This window comes from Malaclemys terrapin, chromosome 14 (assembly GCF_027887155.1).
Source record: "Malaclemys terrapin pileata isolate rMalTer1 chromosome 14, rMalTer1.hap1, whole genome shotgun sequence".
In the NCBI taxonomy this organism is placed as follows: Eukaryota; Metazoa; Chordata; order Testudines; family Emydidae; genus Malaclemys; species Malaclemys terrapin.
The window spans coordinates 20,719,828-20,741,912 of NC_071518.1; the positions used below are offsets into that span (position 1 = coordinate 20,719,828).

The following is a 22,085-nucleotide window of genomic DNA, read 5'->3' on the forward strand; positions in this document are numbered from 1 at the left end:
TGGTCTTCCTGAAAGACTTTTTATATAATGAAAATCTGTGAAGAGTGAATATGTTGATCAGAAGCATCGAAAACATTTAAACATTTCTGTATATATGATCATTCCTCAGTATAATTTTTTTTAAAAGGCTATAATCAATCTTTCAGGTTACAAATATGTGTTTTATTTTTAAATCCAAAAGCTCCTTTGATATCATGCAATTTGTTCAGTATTGTTACTTTGAATAATTTCATTCATATTAGAAAATATTTTACATAGTTCTGTATATTGAATGCTGAGACTTTAATTCTACCTCATATTCATGATGCCATGAGGTTCGCATTGTGCTATCAGTTTAGAACATGAGTACTACCAATTTAATTACAGTCCGAAGTTCAGGTAGTTTATGAATGAAGGCCCAGATCCTGCAGACTTACACATACGCTTAACTTTATGCATGGGGAAACGATCCCAGAATTAATCTTGTAAAGTTTAACAATTGCAACATTTCACAGAAACAGGTTATCTGCCACTGTTGTTATGAGAGCCACAGGTCCACATTTTGTGGTCCTTCAGTCGAGCAAAACTTCTACTACAGTCAATAGGACCTTTGCTTGACTCAAGACCACAGAATTTGGGTCCCAGACATTAGAGATGGAAAAGATTTATTATATCATCTAGGCGCAGACTCTAATGGTATTTAGGCTCCTTATTTCCATTGAAATCAATTAAACTAGAGTGGACAAAGTATTCATATATAATGTACTGCAGGAGACAATGCTGTAGTGATGGGGTTAGGGACTAGGGCCCAGATCCACAAAGGTATTTAGGCTCCTAATTTTGGAGGTTAAATACCTTTGTGGATCTGAGCCCTAGTCCTTAACCCCATCAGTACAGCATTGTCTTCTGCAGTACATTATATGCTAGTACTTTGTCCACTCTAGTTTTATATGTCCTAAACAATGGGATTTCTGTCAAAGATGGTACATTAAAATTAGAATTTAAGATTCATATCTGTAGTCAGAAGGTACTTTTTTTTCTTTAATAGGAACGTAGAATTATGGTGTTTGTATCTGAGAGTTTGGTATATCAGTCAGATGATTTAGAATGAAATAGAATCATCTGGTTTATTGAGCTAATTGTCAATAGACATATTTTAAAGTGTTTTTTAAATTTAATTACTGATGCAAGTGAACCAGATAGTTAACAGAACATACTTTATTTTAAATGGAAGAAATAATAGTGACAGTAACAAGTTTTACTGCAAGTATAGAAAATGTAATTCCACCATGCACAGGATGGAATGATGCAAGTTAATTCAACTATAAGATTTTAATATTTCACAGACTCATACTAAAATGGATATGCAATATCGATTAAGACAAGTATTTTGAAATAAAACCTGATAGTTTGAAAAAAATGCACATTGCTTAATTTCTTTCTGAATACACAGAGTAACATTTGTGGTGCCTGGTTAGCAACATAGTCAAAATATTTTTATTTTTGTCACACACTGAACATGTACAATATTATAAAGCTTGATTTTAATAATCTTTATTTACAAAAATATTCTTCCCAATCCCTTCAAACTGCAATTATAAAGTTCATTCTTAGATTGAAAATTTGTAAACTGAACAGAATTTTCAGCAAAAAAGGATTGATTTGTTTCACAAGAAACCAAATTTCATTGTTTAATTCAGCTTTTTTTTTTTTTTTAAAGTATTAGATGGATAAATAAATTGTAATTGCTAGTTAATGTCTTTCAGGTTGCTCATTGGGATGTTTTAACATTCTCCCCATATTCTTATTTGTAAAGTTTCTATTTATAATAAGATATTCTAACATGATATAAAAAGCTTTCTAATAGCAGTAAGAACCAAACATTTACTTGGGTGGGGAATTGCTCTTGCTCCCATTTAAGTCTAATGCAAAATTTCAGATTATTTGATGAAACTAGGATCTGCTCCTTGATGCAGACTTGCACAAAGGGTTTTTGTTTATTACCATTTGGATTTTATGCATGTAAGTTTCCCTGAACTATGTCACATTGTACATACAGTGGTACAGGGTATTTTTAGGAGATTAATGGTAGGGTATTAGCCAATTAGGTGGTGTCAATCCTGCTGTCAGACTTCTATTTATCTTTTAATATCACATACCTTAATGTAAGCTCAGTTGATAATACTCATGTTGTTGAGACATGGACAAGTTAATGATGTGTAAATCTGCAGTTTGTGCTGAGATAGAAAAGTTTAATTTTTTGGAATGATACAGGGTCCAGTCCTTCAAAGGCTTATTTGTGGGAGTAATCACGCTGAAGTAAGAGGAGCTACTTACATGAATAAGGGCTACTCACATAAATAAAGATTTGAGTAGCTGAGTCTGTATGTCTTGTATACACTACAGATTTACAACTTATTAACCTGAGGCTCATTTTTTAAAATGTCAAATTGTTTACTGTTAAAACACTTATACAACTAACTGAAGACAGACAGTATACGCAATTCAGGACTTTAAGACCATTAATGTTGTGGATATTATCATTTATTATCCATCAGATACCAAAACTGCATTACTTGGGCACCCAAAACTCTTACCAAAGTTAACTGAGCGCAATAGGAGTAAAAGGAAAGGAAAGGAAAGCAAGGAAAACAGGATAAGGTCCTAGTTCTTATTCAGTTCCTTGTAAACTGAATGTTGGAAGAGTGCAAACAGTGAACATGAATATCTAGTGATTGGTGGTAGCAATCCAAATCTATAGTATTAAGGTTTTCCATCAAACTTTTTTTTATTTTTTTTTATTTTTAGAAAGGTGTCTAGCCCTTATGGTTATGAAGGAGACCTTCACTTGTAAGTCAACGCACAGCAGTTTCAGCGAGTCTCCATCTAGACAGACTGGAACAATAGCACCAAAAATTCAAACTTTCTCTCTCTTCTCAAAATAATCTGTTTGTGACCATTAAGCAATCAATCAGATTAATAACCACATACAAAATTACCCCAGTAAAATGAGTGAAGTGTATTGGTTAAAAATGTACAGCCTTGCTCTGAATCCCCACAACACACAAAAACTTAGCCTGGGCTGGACCCATATGGAGAATTCACATTAGCATCTATGAGAATTCCACATGCTGAGCAAGGGCAATATATGGCCTTAAATTCAGACTAGTAGCATGGATTAGTGTTAACTGACCACTTCAACATGAATGGTCCCTTGAAATATGTGTTAAACATTCTGTTCCACCTTATATTTAGCTGTGACACTCTGAGGATATTTCCCAGACCTGAAGAGCTCTGTGTCAGCCTCTCTTTCTCTCACCAACAGAAGTTGGTCCAATAAAAGATATTAACTCACCCACCTTGTCTCTCTAATATCCTGGGACCAACATGGCTACAACACTGTATAGGTTCAAATGTGACATACAAGAGCTTTTATTTGCTCTCCAAAAATCTAACTTTACTAGTCTTTAGTTTTAAAGGGTAAACTCTGGGGGCACTAGGAGAAAACTGTGGAGGAGCCAGCCAGAAACTCCAGTCAGTAAGGGCAGAAGCAATCAAAGCAGGGATTTTTGGTCCTTTGGAGAACTTTATAGAGTTTTGACTGCTTTCTCTCTCCTGTGTTGATTGGCTGTTTGCTCCAACCTTCCTGCTCCCCCTCCTTCCTCAGTCTCTTCACCTCAGCTTCACTCCACACCTGTCCCATTACCTTCTTCTTCCCTGCCCTGTCCCCTCACTCTGTTCCTATTTAGCTTATCCCCTCTATGTACCCCCCCCCAAAAAAAAAACCATGATTTTTGCCTCCATCACATAGTTCATTCTGCTTGTATGTCAGAGCATCTTCCTCCAGTCTTGTTTGATTAGACTGTAAGCTCTTCAGGGCAGGAACTGTCTACTGCTCTGTGTTTGTATGGTACCACATATAATGGGGGCTCACTCTTGGTTGGCCTTTATGCACGACCATAATAAACATGATTAATAATAAATATTGTAAAATGTTTGCCTTTTTTGAATTACAAAATTGTTTTATTAAGAAAGCTGACATGATTTTGTTTAAACACACATACACACTACTGCATATGCACAGTAACTTCTTGTCAACAAATTTCATGGTGAATTTTAGTAATGTGTCCTTTATGCTCAATTCAGAGGCGTCTCTAATTTATCACTTTACATTTTAAACCTTATATCGCAGTGGCTTGTCTTTATATTTGCCTGAACAGTACAATCTATGCCTGTGGCACTGTATAGTTACTCAAGAATCTGTGTGCACAGGAGCAAGTCTACTTTAAACAGAACAGATGTACATAATTTGTATATTTAAAAAATGGATACATGCATTTTTATGCGAGAGATCACAGAAATTCTCTTTAAAGTCAGAGTTGTGTCAGTGCTCAGAGTTTTATTGGGGGAGGGAAAAAAGTTTAAACTGTCTGCATGTAAACAATCAAACAAAAAGAAAAAAATGTCAGTTAGGCTTTATGCTCTGTTCTTACAAAACTGCACAGACATCCGATCAAAGATAGGCCCAATTCTACATTTCCAGTCATTTCAATTGGACTAATCAGGCAAATAAAAATGACAAGATTGAATCCTGCAGTTTTGGTTTCCTCTGGATTCCTGCAGATAGCTATATAGATCTTATTAACAGTAACAGGTCAACATGAGATTAGACCTCGATTTGTGCTGCAGAAATAGAGGCAGACAAGCTAGAGCATTGGTTTTCACTTTACATGATTTTGTTAGTTTGACATAACCTGTTTTAAAAATTGCTACTTCTAATTTTGGATAAATGTAGAATATTTAATTTTGCAGCTGATGTAAAGTTCAACCACTTTCATGGAAAGAAGAATTTGGACACGTAGCAAGAATTAGCTTTTCTGCTGGGGAAAATAAAAGGAGATATATAAAAGGGAGGGATGGAGACTTAATACCTCTCTGTGAAAGCTGTTCTGCAGAAGATATTCTCCATCTTTCTTGAAGATTTGGATTTCCTTTAGTGATTATTAATGTTTGCTCTGCCAAAAAGTGCAATTAGGATCTGTACAAACAGTGCATTTGGTATCAAACATTGATTGCACACCCTCCTAGGTTTAGACTCCAAGGATTAAGATAAAATAGACATTGTTTACATCTTCTTGCTGGGATTTTCTGTTTTTTCTTCTGGGCAGAATGTCCAGATTTTGAGAGGAAAACTCTCATACATGTCCATTAGTTTTGCCACAGCCATCCACCTTATCCACCCCCAAATCCTGTGCAATTCTCAACTACTTTGTAAACATGGACCAGCAATGAACATCAGAGCCTACTAAAGAACAATAATTTCAGTCTACTGAGAATAGTCATCTATTAATAGCAGACAAATCCCTGCTAGAGCCTGTAGTGATAATACCCTGATACTTAGCACACAGTTAACCATTACAAAACCAGCCAAAAGTCATCCTATACTGATCTGTACCTTTCCCCCCCTTTTAGAGCTTTCAAACAAACCAACCAAAACCACATACATCCAGATGCTCGAGGCATGATCAGATTGTATGCTATCCAACGATTTGTTTTTATATGCAAGATGTTAATTGTCAGCTCTTCCAAGTGACCCATCTTGAAAGAAACCATACTGCATGAAATACTTGTGAGAGAGATTGAGAGAGGAAGTCTTGCAGGAACACTCAGCCAGCCTATGAGAGTTTTACCACACACACCGCCAAGACAATAGCGATAATGAGAACCGCGGAGAAAATGATCCCAGCTAGAACTTTGCTGATATCGCAAAAGGATTTGTTTTCCTCCACGGAGATCATGCCAATGGAGGAGGCGCCCACGCTAATGGTGGATTTGAGTTCAGCCCCAGGGTCCTGTTTAGCCTCTACTGTCCACTGGGGGACATTCACTTTCATCTCCATCTCGTACATCATCTCTCCTACTTGGTTGATCTCGTTCTCCAGGTCTTTCAAATCCACTACATCTATGTTGTGTTCAGCCTCGTATTTCATGTTCTGGACGCTCATAGCCCTGGCGGCCACCCCAGAGGTTCCCCCGCTCATGCCCGTCTGAATCAGGTGCTTTTTGGGCACGTTAAGGGGGAACTCCTGGCCCAGCTCCAGGGCTCTCCTCATGTCAATCTCCAGGATCTCCATGCAAGTGGAGAAGATCACCCAGAGCCTCTCGAATTCAGCCTTGTCCTCCTTACTCACCGTCTTGTCCTTCAGGACCGCGGTGAGCTTGTTCCTGTTAGCCACCGCCAGCTCCTGGGCTTTCTGCCGAGTTTTCTTCAGTTCCTCCCGCAGGTTCTGCGAGTCCGAGGTGCCCCCGATGGTCAGCACCATGTGCCGATAGCAGGCAGTCACCTTGCTGAGCGCATCGAGCAGCGCTTTGCATTCCTCCTTCACCATGGCTCAGGCAGGCTGCAGACTCCAACAGGCGGGCTGGGCTGCTAACTGAGTGAACTTGTGTCCCTGCTGGTCTACCTCCCGCCGGCTCAGTTCAGATTACCCTCTGTCGGACCCAGGGAGCTGCCAGCGCCAGATGTCACCAACACGCATGGTAATAGCGGAGCTGGGATCCTGCATGCAAATACCTAGATCGAGTCCCTTCCGACCGCTCACACGGCTCCAAATCCTCCGACGGTCCATGCGAGCGGGAGAGGAGTTTGGGGAGCGAGTGGCATCGCTTTGCGCATAGTATTCAGCATCCGAGGGAGGGTTGCCCCAGTCCCTACTCCAGACACACCGAGATGGAGAACAGCTGCTGTTTCCTGCAGGAGGCTCCAGTACAAGAAAATCAGATACCCGTTGTTTTTAAATGCACCAATCCGAATGGCCAGGAAGAAATGAATACCAGAGCTAAAAACAAGGCAGCCTTTAATTAAAGCCGGAGTGCTGCCTCCATGTGACCAGAGGCCGGTCTGCAGCGCCAGGGAACTCGCCTGCCCAATACCAACCCGGCGCCTCGGCTATTGACATTAAATACTGCACAGCTGGAGCACCTGGAGGAGTCACGTGGTTCCGAGCAGGAAGTAGCTCCGCGGTTTCTCTTTCCAGCGAAGTACAGCCGCCGTGCTGCTCGGCGTGCCTAGGCTCCACCTTCGCAGGCTGCTGATTGAGTGGACGCTGCCTCAGTCGCGGGAGAAGCCGGGGCTCATTGGCTTGGCGTAGCTGGGCTGCACCGCCCGCCTTGGATCCTGGTAGGGCTTGGTTGAAATACACAGCAGTTAGGGGGGGAACTGGACGGCTAGTGGTTCTCTTGTGTCTGGGGAGGAAGTGAGACAATGTTACCTTTGTAAGTAAGTAAATTTTCTGGTATCTGTTGACTCCCGATTCTCTAAATGAGGCTGCAGGGGCTGTGGGGACTTACACTCCCTCCAGGGGGGAAAAGAATGACTTTGGGGACTGCTGGGCAAGTGGGGCCCCTTCTCCTGGCCTTGTCAGCACTGACCGAGACGTTTCCTGTGGCAGAGAGTAGCCCTTTCGGGGGCTGTAGTTGTCCTTGCGGTGCCCCCAGCTCCTCATTAATAGTGGGGGAAGGGTGACTGAAAACAGGGTTTACCGCTGTCACATGGTTTTCATTTTAAATTGTCTTCCTACCAAGGCCTGTGAACTCAAGCTTCGAAAACCACCTTCCATCCTCCTCTTCTACTCCAGCGTAAGAGATGGGATGGAGGGGGTTTTGGAAGCATATTTTGTTCCAGATCTGTGTCCTGGCAGTGCTGTTGCTTCGTGGGAGTTAAGTTACAGCGTAATGCAGGCGTGTGGGGCTTGTACACAGAGCTTCGGATGGCTTCCTTTTTATACGCTTCAAGGGAGACACCGTTGCAATTTAAAGAGTGTGTGTGTTTTCAGAGAGTGAACGTGTTTTAGAAGGGAAGTATGCAAATGCTTTTTCCACTCTCAACACCGTGCAGGACTCTGGATGGGATTGTTCACCTTCTGAAGTGTTGACACAGCAACTCTGTTGTCGATATCCGATCCAAACTATAGGTTTCTGTCCAAACATGTGACTTGTTAGCCCTCAGGAAGTCTCCATCCTGATTGTCCCTTGGGGTGGGGAAAAAGCTCCAAAGATATTTTTGAATGAATTGGGAGATGGGAAATTACATTATGTTGGGATTAAACTGCATGCAGTATAAACATGGGGTTAAGGGTCTTTGAGTTAAACACAGGATTATTGTTTTTTCTTTTTTTGAGGTCCCACTTGTGTTAGATGCTGAAGTTAATAGAGCTGTTACTGATTATTTTTCAGACAGTACAAACTTCTTTTTCTTTCTTTCATGAGTAAACACTGTTCCTGTCAGGCTAGGAGAACTGATACTTTTCTGCATCTTTAATCATAATACTATCTTAGACTATTTCTGTTAATGCAAAATTGAATTTAGCATGCTAGCATATGTACAGAAGCTGAATCAGACTTGTTGGTTAGTAGTATCAACACATTTTGCTTCCTTCCAAAGCTTCTAATACAGTACATAAACTAAAAGGTTGTGTTTCTCTCTTTGAGATCACTTAAGTGAGTATGAACTGTTTAGGAAGCTTTGTAGCAAGTGTAGCTTTTGAGCCAAGAAGATTTACTTGCACCTGGCCTTTTTATAATTGTACATGCAAATTAAGAGGAAGTTAATGTGACAAACTTGAACACTTGTTATAAATTAGTAAAATAATATTGTGAATTGAATGCTTTGCAGATATATTGTAGAAATGCTAATGTAACAGTTGTTAGTTGTGAGTAGTGAATATTTCATACTGTGCTGACTATATTATAATTTAAAACATTTTTTGGTAGCTATATACTTTGGTAATGGGTGCTCCAGACTCACTTAAATGGTAATAGTGAGTACTGACCACTACACTGCACAGTAATTTATGCTATTATGCAACATACAGTACATATTTATCAAAGAGGAATGCCAGAAAACTTAATTGCCACAGTCTCCACACCTCATTCACCCCTGGCTCAAGGAACAGCCAGATGGCTTGCTGAATTAAGTGACTTGAAATAGATACATTCTCATATTCCCATAAAGAATGAAAAAAGAGCAAATGTAACATATGCCATCATAGTGGAACAAACAAATACCATATGTTATAAGTGGTATCTAGCTTGAGAAACTTTCTTGAAATTTGTTATGGAAGCCCCAAGATCAATTAAGTAGCTCTATCAGTTTGAAGGCGATATTAATCTAGGAAGATTGAGCCAAAGAATGTGGGATCTTGCATGGGAATGCAATGACACTAGGTGAACTTGAACTACATGTAAGCAAAGATTTGTAATTGCATAATGGGCCTAGTCAGGTGGAAAAAGGATAAGCCCTAGCTCTGGATATAAAGTCTTATGTGACTTGATGATGATGATAAGCTTATGACTATCCAAATTATGCATCTGTTCATACTTTGAAAGGGTTTACATGTAAAAGACTGATGCATTTCAGTAATATGTTACTACTTATTTCAGTGCATCGGACCTTTACATTAGAAAACTTGCCTGAAACTAGATGGGAGACTAACTGGTTGAAGGAATACCTTTGTCAGAAGGAAACATAATGTTTCAGCTTCTGACTAATTATTTACACCTGGAGGCAGCAATAGATAATACCTGTAGTCAGATACTTCTTGACAACAGATCTTTACATTTATTATTACATGGAAGAATAAAAACGGTGTTCTTCTCTAGTTGATGACTGTGTTTTCCAATACCAAATCCCAGACGGTACCTCTACTGCAGATTCAGCCATAGCTTTGTTATAGGAATTGTCAAATGACAGGTAGAAAATGCTTAAAATCCAAAGACAAAGATTGATACTTTTTTTTAGGGTAGAGTAGTCTTGCAAATGTGTTTGGAAAATGTAGCTCTTGAAAGACATTATAGAGAATTACTTGCTAAATCCCATACCCTTTTAATTTGCCAATGGGCTCCCCTGTCCTATGATTCTGTTTCATGTGCTGTAGATTAACAAACCTTGGCTCAGATGTACTAACATTTGGAGTAAACTCAAAGTTAAGTACCATCATCTAAGAAAGTTCTGCCTGTAGTTTGGGTCAATATACGTTTTTTTTCCCCCGCCTTCCCCTCCCCTTCCCCCCCGCCCCCCAAAGGAGGGATTGTGTGTTTGTTTTTCATCTAGATATCTCAACCAAGAGAGCTTGAAAACTTTGAAAATCAAAAAGCCTCAGCCATTATTCAGGCCTGTGCTAATGTTAGACTAGTTTCCTTCAAATAACAAGCAAGAACATACTTTGATTAGTTCTTCACCTGTCTCAGCTGTACCTACTGTGCAAGTGTTTTGAAGAGTGGCTTGAAAATGTTCTTGGATTTTGTTTATCACAAAGCAAAGTAGCAGCCAAGTCTGGTGCTGGTGTGTCTGTAGCTACTGCAGTGACAAGGGTACAGGTTGGTGATTCTGGTGCACGGTATTACGTAGCTTTAAAACGCCAGTGTTGGCTGAAATGTCACTAAATGTTTTAGTAAGTAAAAATTAACTATGGTGAAACTGTTTGTCTTAGTACAAAAGATGGTAGAAACACTGGTATTGAAGTGCAGTACTGCTCTGATAAGCGACTCTTAAAAAGTTGTCATAGGACTCCATGATTACCATGTCTTAGTGAACTCAAATGAAAACTTTTAAAAACTTTGCCTATAATGAGAGAAAATACCTTTCCCAGTTCCTGGTTTAAAAAAACTGCACAGGCAGTCAGTCCATTCCACCCATTTCTTCCATGCTACATTTTATGTACTGAATTCCAGACAGACGCATTCAAATCTCTTGATCTCCACATGGTGTAATAAATATTTCAATGTACTAACTCACCCTTTTCCTTTACTATTTTCTTTTCTTTAAAATCAAATACTAAAACATCACCTAATAGCTGAGGACTCCAACCCACAAAAACTGGGCTAAAGGGAGGAAGGAGGTAATGAGGGGAAGGAAATTCAGAATTGTGGCTCCCAGAGCAACTGTCACTTGGCCATATTGCAAGTATTTAACCCCGTGTGCAGCTATATAATACTATTCAAGCCCAAGGGGACTGAGTTACAATTGAGGAAACTGTTAATGCGCTAAGATAGTCAAAGTTTAAATTCTCAACCATGATGTTGTTGTTTGGCGGTGTCATGCAGAGAGGATAAATTCTATTCTGAAGTCCAAGGTATGTTGTGGGCTTTGTACTCCTTTGTTAAGGCATGGTATATATTTATCTTAATTACAGAAGTGTTTTAATCAGTTTTTATTTTTGAATGTGGATTTGTTCTTCTGTATCATTTCATTTTGTTGGCGCTCTAGATCACACTGAACCGTGCTCAGTAGTCTGCTTGTCCTATGGCTGCTGCCACTAAGCGGTTTAGAGCTAGTTATTTGTGATGTGTAATCTCATGTGTTGGGAACTGAAGTAAGATCACTACACTAAACTCTCTTCCTGTGACCATCTGTCAAATCAAAATTATTTTAAATCACTCTAGTCTGTCTTGGATTTGTATTATGTTCTTTTTAGGTCCAGGCAGTGGATTACAAACAGCACAGTTAGCTAAGCTATCTATATTCATAAATTAAATTCAGTATTTTGCCCATGAGTTGGGATATGATGGTTACAGATGGCGTGGTTTCTCATGCGCACCTCTCTTGTGTTTCTGATCAGCTTTATCACACGGTTAAAGGGACAGCTAAAGCTTTTTTCAGTCTTCCCTTCCAGATGGAAAGAAATCTTGGAATTATGTTCCATGGATATATAGCAGAAAGAAAGGTGAACTTTTTTTGGTCATCTTTCTGAAAAAATAACTAAGTAAAAACTGTGACCGGCTTAAGGACACTTTGTGTCCCCAGTCATTATTTTCTCTTTCCCAGTCTTTGTGGTATAGGAAACTTAAACCCTGCATTCTAGCTTCTTGACTTAACATATTAATGTTCTTGGAGCTTTTCGGTAGCTTGTGAAATATCATTTAGCAATAGCTTATGACTAAACAGTTCAACTATTTATGAATAAGAATAGTTCCTGGCAAGCCAAATGTTAAAATAGAGTACGTTGGGAAATACATGATCTCAGAACATAGACACAAATTAGTTTCCTGCTGAGATCCGTGTAACTTTTTTAGTTTGACTGTTTAGACAAGAAACTGTTTTTATATGAGAACTAAAATCAGGATAACTTTTTTAGTTTTGCATGCATCTTAATGTTGCTGCTGCTGGGATAAATTTAAATCTGACACTCTGGATTGAGCCATATATGTGAATCTCTTCTCCTTTAATCCTGTCCATGAAAAACCCCACATGATCAGTCTTGGCAAACGTTACTCCCATGAGTAACTCCAGCTTTAAAGAGGATCAGACATATCAATTATTTACACGAGTAAGACTTCTCAGGATCAGAGAAGAAGGTTCTAGCCCAGGTAGGATCATTACAGTTTATCTTAATTATAAATAACACACCAAAAACTACATTAAATGAATGTTAAGGATGCAAAGTCAAGCACTACAAATTTAGGAAATACCTGAATTAAGATTGCATATGTAACCTTAATTCATCCCCCTCCTGTATATGCATTATGTTATAATTTCTAATTACATGATCTCATGCTTTCTTCCCGTCCCCCCCCCCCCCAGACCCCTGCCTCATTCAGTGTACAGGATGGATAGTGCTCTGGGAATGCACCAGGTGGCATTTGAGGCCTTGGCTACACTCGGGACTTCCCAGTGCTGTCGCGGCAGCGCTGTGAAGCACGAGTGTAGTCGCGCCGCCAGCGCTGCGAGAGAGCTCTCGCAGTGGTGTATGTACTCTACCTCTCTGAGGGGAATAGTTTGCAGCACTGCGAGCGAGTGTGCAGAGCTGCAGGCTCTGATTACACTGGCGCGTTACAGCACTGTACTCGCTGTGTTCAGGGAGGTGTTTTTGCACACCCCTGAGTGCAGCAAGTTGCAGCGCTGTACGCCGCCAGTGTAGCCAAGGCCTGAGTCAGGTGTCTGCCTTTTTCTTTGTCTCCTGGGTGCCAGCAGGGGGAGCCTTGAGAGTATAGGAGAGAATGTGTGTCTGCTCTGTTCCAGGGCCCTGGCCTGTAGTAATGGGAGAAGCAATTGCAGGGGAAAATCCTGGTGAGCTGTTGAAGCATGCTCAGTGCAGGCAAAGTCTTCAGAGAGTTTAGCTGCCTAACTCTAATAATTCTCTGCTGAGTATGTGTGAACTGACCATGCTATCAGCCTTTGGGCAATTTTTTTGTGGGATCAGCAAAAGGCACATCCCTGATGCGTAGAATGGGAGTTCGGTCAGCTCCAGCCAGTTTTTAAGTCTGTGGTCTGAACCATGGAGCTTCTAGAGCTTTTCCGTGAAACAGCTATAGGACATTTACCAAAAAAAAAAAAAAAAAAAACTTTTCCCTAATCTAACTTTCGGGAACAGCTGAACTATCTTAGCTGAAGCTTTTTGAAGAAGTTCAGCCCCAGGCAGATACCCAGCATGGAAAAATTCAGCCTGAATGGTTATCCTTTGACAGAGTTATAAGCAACTGAAAACAGGGTCTTGCAATGCCAAGTATCAGGCAACCTGAGCTATAGGCTGCATTACAGGTCGGTCTCATCTTACGCGGGGGTTCCATTCTGCGGTTAGCGAATAAAGCGAAAACCACGTATAGTCAAAATTACATTGAGTTCAATGGCGGGCGGAATTGCCTGCACTACAGGTACAGTATTAAAATTGTTATTTTTCTTTGTTTTGTTTTTTGTTTTTGCCAACCGTGTAAAGCTGAAATCGTGCATGTTAAATATGCGTAAGATGCGATAGATCCTGTACTAACTCTGCCTAGAATAGGGGGAGCTCTCAGTCTGGTATAGGATCATAAGGCTACATCTGATACATAGTGTAGCTGCCTCTTCGCCTCTGGTTACACTATCTGTTTTGGAAACTCACATCTTGCTGTCACATGCACTTCCTGGACCCTAGGGAGCCTCAAAGGAAAGAGGCTTTGTCCTTCTGCCAGCATGGTATACAACCAAGAAACGAAGTGGGGGAATATTTCACAGCTCACTAATATGAACAGTGTGAAAGTATGAGAGAAATAAGAGAACATCTAGCATTTTACTAATTAACAATATGTTAAGACTGCAACTGCATATAATGAAGAAAATGTTTAATGGGGGAGAAAGAGGGTAGATACATTGGGATAGCATAATTAATTCAACTCTAAAGGCTCTTGAAAGAGTACCTAGAGCAGGGGTTGGCAACGTTTGGCACGCGGCTCGCCAGGGTAAGCACCCTAGTGGGCCGGGCCAGTTTATTTATGTGCTGACGCGGCAGGTTTGGCCGATCGCAGCCCCCACTCGCCGCGGTTTGCCGTCCCGGGCCAATGGGGGCGGTGAGAAGTGGCGCGGGCGAAGGATGTGCTGGCCCGGGATGGCGAACTGCGGCCAGTGGGGGCTGCAATCGGCCGAACCTGCCGCATCAGCAGGTAAATTAACTGGCCCGGCCCGCTAGGGTGCTTACCCTGGCGAGCCGCGTGCCAAACGTTGCCGACCCCTGACCTAGAGCAATAAGTGACCTGTTGTATGCTGTACATATAGAAAAACTTAAAATAATAATTAGAATAAATATCTCATCCTTTATCCTCATACACTAAGTGAATAGTGCCATTTTGTTTTTTCTTCATGGTTTATTCAGTACTGTACTAGAAAATTATTTTTTTCATGAGTATGTACTATGTTTTTTTTATTGGAATTAGGAAAAACTGATTCCAAAATAAGTGGTAAAATAGACAACAGAGGGTCCTGTGGCACCTTTTAAGACTAACAGAAGTATTGGGAGCATAAGCTTTTGTGGGTAAGAACCTCACTTCTTCAGATGCATCTGAAGAAGTGAGGTTCTTACCCACAAAAGCTTATGCTCCCAATACTTCTGTTAGTCTTAAAAGGTGCCACAGGACCCTCTGTTGCTTTTTACAGATTCAGACTAACATGGTTACCCCTCAGATACTTGGTAAAATAGACTTACTTTTTATAGAGTGCCTCTGACCTACTGTGTTTATAACCAGTAGTGCTTATAGGCGCCAATCAGACTGTACAAACGCTTAAGACATTGTCTCTGTACTAAAGAGCTTGCATTCTAACTTGAGACAGGAAGAAACAAGTGTGTAATGAACAATATGAAGGAATGTGGTGACAGGACTAAGGTAACTGTCACATTATATGCTCTGACAGTTTGCACAACTCAAAAGCTCTGGCCATAATAACTTATATTTTAATACTGAGCATGTTGCTATTTTTCTCTGTGGCCTTGTGAACAGTGATAGAAAGTGAGCTGGAACAGCTTCTAAAGATATCTGATATAGATTTATTGTAGATGGGCACAGCTCTTCAAACTGTTCTGATGTTTGTCTGGTGCATGTAAATGCATTTCCCCAGATGACCTCTGTCAAGTTGAAAACTGAGTGAATTGCACTTTTATTTCCCTAAAAATATGTGCTAAAGTTAGGAAAGCTCATCTAAAACAAAAATATCCTTTAAATGTTGTGGATAGTGCCCAGATTCCATGCTGAGTTCCTCTTTTGAGTGAAATGTTGGTCTTAAGTCTAGTCTCTTTTGAACTTGGGGATCCCATTACAAACATGTTACCTTCTGCAAAGGGGATTGCGTAGACTTGCCAAGACATCGTACCATAGAATAACTTGTAAAGTCTTCAAGTTTGGGTTGAGAGCATTGATAAAAGGGTAACTTGTAGTGTAGTTTCCTCTGCTACAGTAGTTGTTCTGTTTAAGGGATAAAGGTGGGGGAAACAGATTTTCCAATCTAATACATTAGGAATTTACATCCCAGACATTTGTAACCTTGACTGACCTCCTTTCCATCCTATAAGTAAAATAAAAATTCTGAAGTCATTCCAGAGGCATCCCATTATGAGTCACTGAACCTCACGTTTGTGAAACGTGTACTGTAGAACTTCTGTTGAGAATTAGAACCTAGGAAGCCATAACTCACATGGGGTTTTAGCGTCTTTAGAAACAAAGAATTTTATTCCATTCATTAGTTTAGTTATAATAAGAAAGACCTTTTTATTTTTACCAAAGCGTACTGTATTTCTGGACTTCTTCCATTAGACATGAGCTCATAGACAAACTGAATGTTAAGACCTGAATTCATTAGGATTGGTTCACAAATGTATTAATGACAGATCAGGTAAAATATGTTTTTAGACTCTGAGCCTAATTCTTTCACCTTGAATCAATGGGATTACTTCTGGAGGGAAGGTATTCCTTACAGTGAGTGAGTGTGGTAGAATGGGACACTTAATTAGTTGTAATTATTGTCAGTGGTGTCTGTCTCAGAGCACCATTAGTCCATATTCATGGGGAGAAGGGCAGGCTTGAAAGTAGGGATTAGTTTTTGGCTAATTTCTGAAAGAGATGACCTAGACCAGTGTTTCTCAACAGCCAGTTCATGGGCCAGTGAGGGTTCCTGGGATTTCCCTGACAGAGTTTAGGAAAGGCAGCAAGCTGGTCCTTGGTATCAAAAAGCTTGAGAAACACTGACCTAGACAGCTATAGTCAGAACTTCTTGGTTGTGTGTCTCCTTTGAACTTTTGATTAATTGGTTCATAATAGATGTACTATTTCATATAATGGAAATTTTTTTCCTTAAGTAACTTTTTTCCCTTGATAGCTGAGGATAGTGTCATGAAAATACCTGTGCATGACTGTTGTGCAATTTACACAAAGAATAATGGTAGAAGTGGTTGTGTTATCTTCGCAGGGTTTGTTTTTCATACACCAGTTGTTACTGCAGTAATGAAGGTTTTAAAGGTTCATGTGTGTGGTTTTGTTTTTCTGGCCAGCATACTGCAGTAATTATTTATAATACTGCTTGAAAATGAGTAGATTGGGTTGTCTGAAATCATCTATTTACAGTTATAGCAACACTCAGGCCCCAAACAGGTGGTGTGCAGATTTTATTAGAAGAGATGGTCTCTGCCCCAGTAGCATAAAGTCTAACTTACTACACAAGTAGGTGTAACAGCTGGAAGAACTGGGGAGGGATAATAGTAATAGGAAATGTTTGGTTATGAAGACTAATTTTGCATGAAGTTCCATGGTTCTGTATCAGTCACTTTATATTGGAGTTAGCTCCACATTCTGTATCTTGATGTGAGACAAGGAGAGTAGTTTATACTTCTCTAAAACATGAAAGGAAGTATACCGAAAATATCCTCTTCTATATTCCCAAATGTTGTTACATCTGAATATGAAAACTAAACAATAGAATAGCTGTTTAACTTATGTAATATTAACACTTGTATCTCTTCTAGAAAATATCTTTGGAATCTCTGACGTCCATATGGCTATGTATGATGAAGATCTCTTGAAAAATCCTTTTTATTTGGCTATTCAGAAACGTCGTCCTGACCTTTACAGGAAAGTTGCAGAATTCCATGGAATTGTAAGTAAAGAGCTTGTTTTAAATTGACTGACTACATACAGAAGCAATAAAATCTCTCAGATTCTCACTAAAATTTAGGAAATGATGAGAGCAAGCCAACAAACTAGATCAAAACTGAGATACATAAAGTATATTACATTGTTTTTATTTTTATATATACATGAGGGAATGCAGGAGGTAGTAGATAGAATGTATGGTGGGGCTTTCACCTTTTAGGGGGATTCTTACAATTATGGTTCATAGAAAGACCCAAAATATAAATCCATATTTTACATATGGGTTTGGCACTCTTGTGTTCAGGAACATATTGAAGTCCCTGGCTTGTAAGGGAAGAGAATAATGGCCCTTTGACCAACAAGCTACTTTATTTTATATGACATGAGGCTACAAATATCATGCCACTATTGTTTTTGTTCAGTTTTAAAGACTCCAGGTAACTGTTGAATGCACTACTGAAAGACTGTCTGTACTTGATGGATCTTTACTTATCGGAAATCTTCTTATCAAGCCTTATCTTCTAGTTGTCCTTGCTGGTCTGAATAACTTGTATATCTAGTACTGTTTGTCATAATTAGGACCTTGAGAGACTGGGAACCGAAGCATTTTGCAATTGTTTTTATATTGTAAATCAATATGCACAAATCTGTTCTGGCATTAAAACATCAACTAATAAAAACCTGGTTTATTCCTGCTTTTTAAGTGTTAGTAAATATTAGATATTTTTAAATGAGGGCTTTTGACCTATGACTCCTATGAAGGATGCTATATAAATCTTATATTCACTTTTAAAGTGCCTAGCCGGAGAATGCAAATGTACTTGCATGGTAGCTTCTGCATGGCTGTGTCAATATTTGTTTTTTGTTTTGTTCTGTATCACTTCCAAGTGTTGCTTACAGTGATGCAGTTCCATTGATGAGAATGCTAATGTACATGAAACACCAGCAGCTGTAGGTGTTTTAAGTCCTTTGGTGTTTATACCCTCCTTGAAGCAGGTCTAGACAAAACAGCACTTAATTTGAGGGTGAGAGGGGAACTAACCACTGGCTCCTGGGCCTCTGTCTGTCCTCGTTCCCAGCACTGTTGCCACTAATACTAGCCATGGGAAACCTTTAGGGGAAACATCCTAGCTTGTGAGTAAGCCTTGCAAGCAAGAATTACAATAATTTTACTGCTCTCTAAAGCAATCTGGCCAATCTTTCCAAATGGTCTTGGTTTCTATTTTTATTTATTAGCTACATAGAACCTTATTTAGAGGGTAGCTCTAATTCCAAAGCCTACGGATGTCTTTTATTAGGTTAAATAACCTCACTTATTCTTGGGCTTTTTGATCAGCAATGGCACAGGAAAAATTAGTTAGCCTATTTATCTTAAAATCTTGGAGAAAGCTTTTTTTTTTTTTTTTTTTAAGATGCATTATTAGGGCTAAGTGTCAAATCATTTCTGCATCAGTGGTAGTTAAGTTTCTAAACTTTGAATATCTGTTGAACATTGTGTGAGTGACCTGCAGTATGTAGAATACATGGAGTAAGAAAACTGAAATATTGGGGTTACCACTTTCATGGGATTTGAGCAGAAAAGTTGAGTATGAAAGCAATTGTTTGGTTTTTCTTGTGGGAATTGTGGGAGAGGCAGAACTTTTTACACAGGCTTTGTCCTAAATCAGTATTAATAATAGTTTAACATTTAACCTTGTCCACATACACAAGTGGGCCTGTGCAGTATCCAGTTTTTCTATAACTAATGTAGGAGGACATTGCACAGTATTGTTTGAACAGGCTTTCAGTGTAAAATGTTGTTTTGACACTGTGCCTGTTAAGTTTCTATAAACTGCTCCATTTAAACTTTTAAATATTGGCAGCACAAAACAAAAAGGCACTTTTTTTTATTCTTTAAAGTTTACTGTACTTCTAATTCAGTAATAAGATCTTCTTGCGTACCAAAGGAATGGCGAGAAGGGGACTAAACAATGTCCAGTCAGAGTGCTTTGTGAATGTCTGAAACTGTAGTGCTGCTGTTAGAAATGTAAATATTTGCAGAACTTAAATTTGTCAAGATTCCTGGTACCTGCTGCTTCTTTGCTCATCTCAGGTCTGACCTCCTTGTGGAGATGATTTTGCTGCTAATGGTATTGCTTTTTATGCCTCCAGAATAAAAGCATTTGTTTCTGTGAGCAGTGTTAATATTTCCAGAGAGTGCTCTTATCTGAAGAGTCGAAGTGTTTCTGTACAAAGTATCTTTCAATACTGAAAGCGTTTTAGTTAGGAGAAATTGTAAATTTTTGCACTGTTCCAGGGAACAGCAGGAATAGACAACGTTGTAGTCTGTGACAATCTTTTATTTTTCGTTTGAAAACTAGGCATATATATTACCAATTTTAGATCAGTTTCTTGATGGAAGAATAGGGGCTCAAAATATTCACCAGGTAGTTTTAATGGTAGCTAGGCAAATTTGTATGTATGAACTAATATGCCATTTGCCCTGGTACCTTTTAAGACTACCTTTCTTCTCTCTCTGGTGACCTTTTTGTGGCAAGCAACCAAATGGTAGTGACTTGGGAATGCAAGAAACAATGGTACTGCTACCTCATTAGTATAACTGTTCTACCAGAGAGAAATATTGGCCTGTCACAGATTAGCATGTAGCTAGTTTGTTAAAGTGCTGCTTTAAACGTAGAAACTGGTGTGATCCCAGTATTTAAGTTGTCCCTCCATTGTGTGCGGATTTTTTTTAAATGCATAGCTGATACAGAGAAGAGTGAAAATGCTTTAGAAAGGTGTATTAGATTTGTGAAAGGCTTTGCTTTAAGAGCTATGCAGACTAGTTCTTAGAGGTAGTCACAGTCCCACTTTCTATTCTTCTCTGAATATATCATTTCAACTTGTAGTTCTAGGGCTGTTCAGAATCCTGCTATGCTGCTTCTTTTTTTAAAGTCTAGCTGTTTGAAGTAGCTGTTTGTTTTTGGTTTTTTTTCTGTATGACTGAGTAAATTGGCTTCTTTCTGTGTGACTGACTCATCTGAGTTGCTGTAACTAAGCAAATTTGGAGGAGAGGATATATAACTTCCTTCTTGCTATTGAGGTGGTCGGCAGCGGGGGTGGGAGGTGGGGCAGGGTGGAGATCAAAAACAAAGTTTTGTGTAGGAAGAGTTCTCTACAGCTCAGATCAATGCTCTGAAATCGATCCACTGGAAGTTGATTTAGCAGGTCTAGTGAAGACCCACCAAATCGACAGCAGATCGCTCTCCAGTCGACCCCTGTACTCTACTCCACAATGAGAAGAGTAAGGTAAGTCGACAGGAGACTTTCTCCTATCGACTCTTCCCCCTCTCCCCCCCCCCCCCCCCCCGCAGTGTAGAGCCCACAGTAAGACCCAAAGTACGTCGACCACGTTATTCACATAGCATAGGTTAACTTACTGCGGTAGTGTAGACATAGCCTAAGTGTGTTTTTGTTTTTTTTTTTTTTTTTTTTTTTAAATTCAACTTCTGCTCAAAGAGCCCTGAATGGAATAATTTATGTATTTGATAATCTAACACTTAATGCTTCATTCTCCACATAAGGAAGAAAATTTTGCTTTATCTTTCCTAAAAACCAACTGTTTCTTATAAGATTGTTTCTTAAATTAATTGTGGACGCCATTATGTCCTAGATAAGCGGTGTTAGTGAAACTGAGACTATTCATAGCTTTTTGGCTCTTAAAGTAGTTTTGAAAAGATGTTTGGTGTAATTTTTTTTTTTTTTTTTTTTAAAGTTGGTGGTTCAAGTAAATCTTACCCTTTTTGGAATTTCAAGAAGCCTTTGGCATACTCAATATGTACTGAAAACTTGGTCTGACAATTGCCGAGGGAGCCTATAAGCAAACTCAATAGACAATCTAAATGATTCGCAGAAGACTTTTCAAATTTGAAGGCCATTATAGCAATATCCTGGGTTTCTCCAGTTACCTTACTTATAACTATGGTGCCTGAAGAAACCACACTCCATCTTTTCATTTTCTTCTCTCTCCAATCCCAGTTAAAATGAAGGGCTGAACTTTAAGAAATGCTTCAAAGTGAAACAGTGAGCAAGTCTGTTATAATGAAGAAAACTCTCTGATTGCAAAGGGGGCAGACTTTTTCTTCCTTTTAAAACCTTTTTCAGACAGCTCAAATCCTGGTGAGAATAGTAGCAATTGCAAGTCACTGCTCTTAACACTTCACCACACTGCAGTTTAGTGGCCTCAGTCCACTCCCAGTGGTTATGTTTGTAGAGCCAGTATTCTGCATAAGCAGACTAAACAATTGTTTAGGGCCCCAAGCAGCTCAAGAGGGCCTCCCATTCACTTTTTTATTGTAAGAACTTGTCTGTTTTAGTATTGGGGATTGGGAGGGGGGAATATTCCTGCTTCGGGGCTAGCACCGGCACTATATGTTTGCAGTGTGAATCCACCCCGAAGAGTACAAACTGGCAGAGATGTAGAGGATTGAATTAGCAAGGTGGTGGATCAGAGAATAGTTTTTAAGATATTTCTTCCAGGTCAGGGTTGAGGCACAATGGCTGGGCAGAATGAGGGAGGGAAGCTTGGAGTGTCACTGTGCTGTGTCCTGTGTATGAACATCAATCCAGCACCTTCCATGAGCTCTAAGTTGTCTCACACAAGCTGAGAACAGACTGTACTTCATTTCAAATGATTGTATAGTTCAGTACTACTAATGTTCTTCTATTGATTCCATAAT

General features: G+C 39.5%; 2 protein-coding genes across 4 annotated transcripts in view; one reads left to right on the forward strand and one right to left on the reverse strand.

Annotated features, from left to right (window-relative positions):
* Positions 1–4,504: 4,504 nt before the first annotated feature.
* On the reverse strand, positions 4,505–7,057 carry RGS9BP (regulator of G protein signaling 9 binding protein). The gene has a single exon (XM_054048554.1). The coding sequence runs from the start codon at positions 6,366–6,368 to the stop codon at positions 5,655–5,657; it is 714 nt and encodes a 237-aa protein (XP_053904529.1). The 5' UTR covers positions 6,369–7,057; the 3' UTR covers positions 4,505–5,654.
* Positions 7,058–7,145: 88 nt separating this feature from the next.
* Positions 7,146–22,085, forward strand: part of ANKRD27 (ankyrin repeat domain 27) — a 73,790-nt gene continuing 58,850 nt past the window's right edge. The window contains exons 1-2 of one of the 3 annotated variants that reach the window (XM_054048553.1): positions 7,146–7,258; positions 17,241–17,371. In XM_054048553.1, coding sequence (XP_053904528.1) covers positions 17,270–17,371 — 102 coding nt within the window. In that variant the 5' untranslated portion in view covers positions 7,146–7,258; positions 17,241–17,269. The remainder of the gene's footprint in view (positions 7,259–17,240; positions 17,372–22,085) is intronic. The other 2 variants (XM_054048551.1, XM_054048552.1) reach the window with 2 other exon arrangements.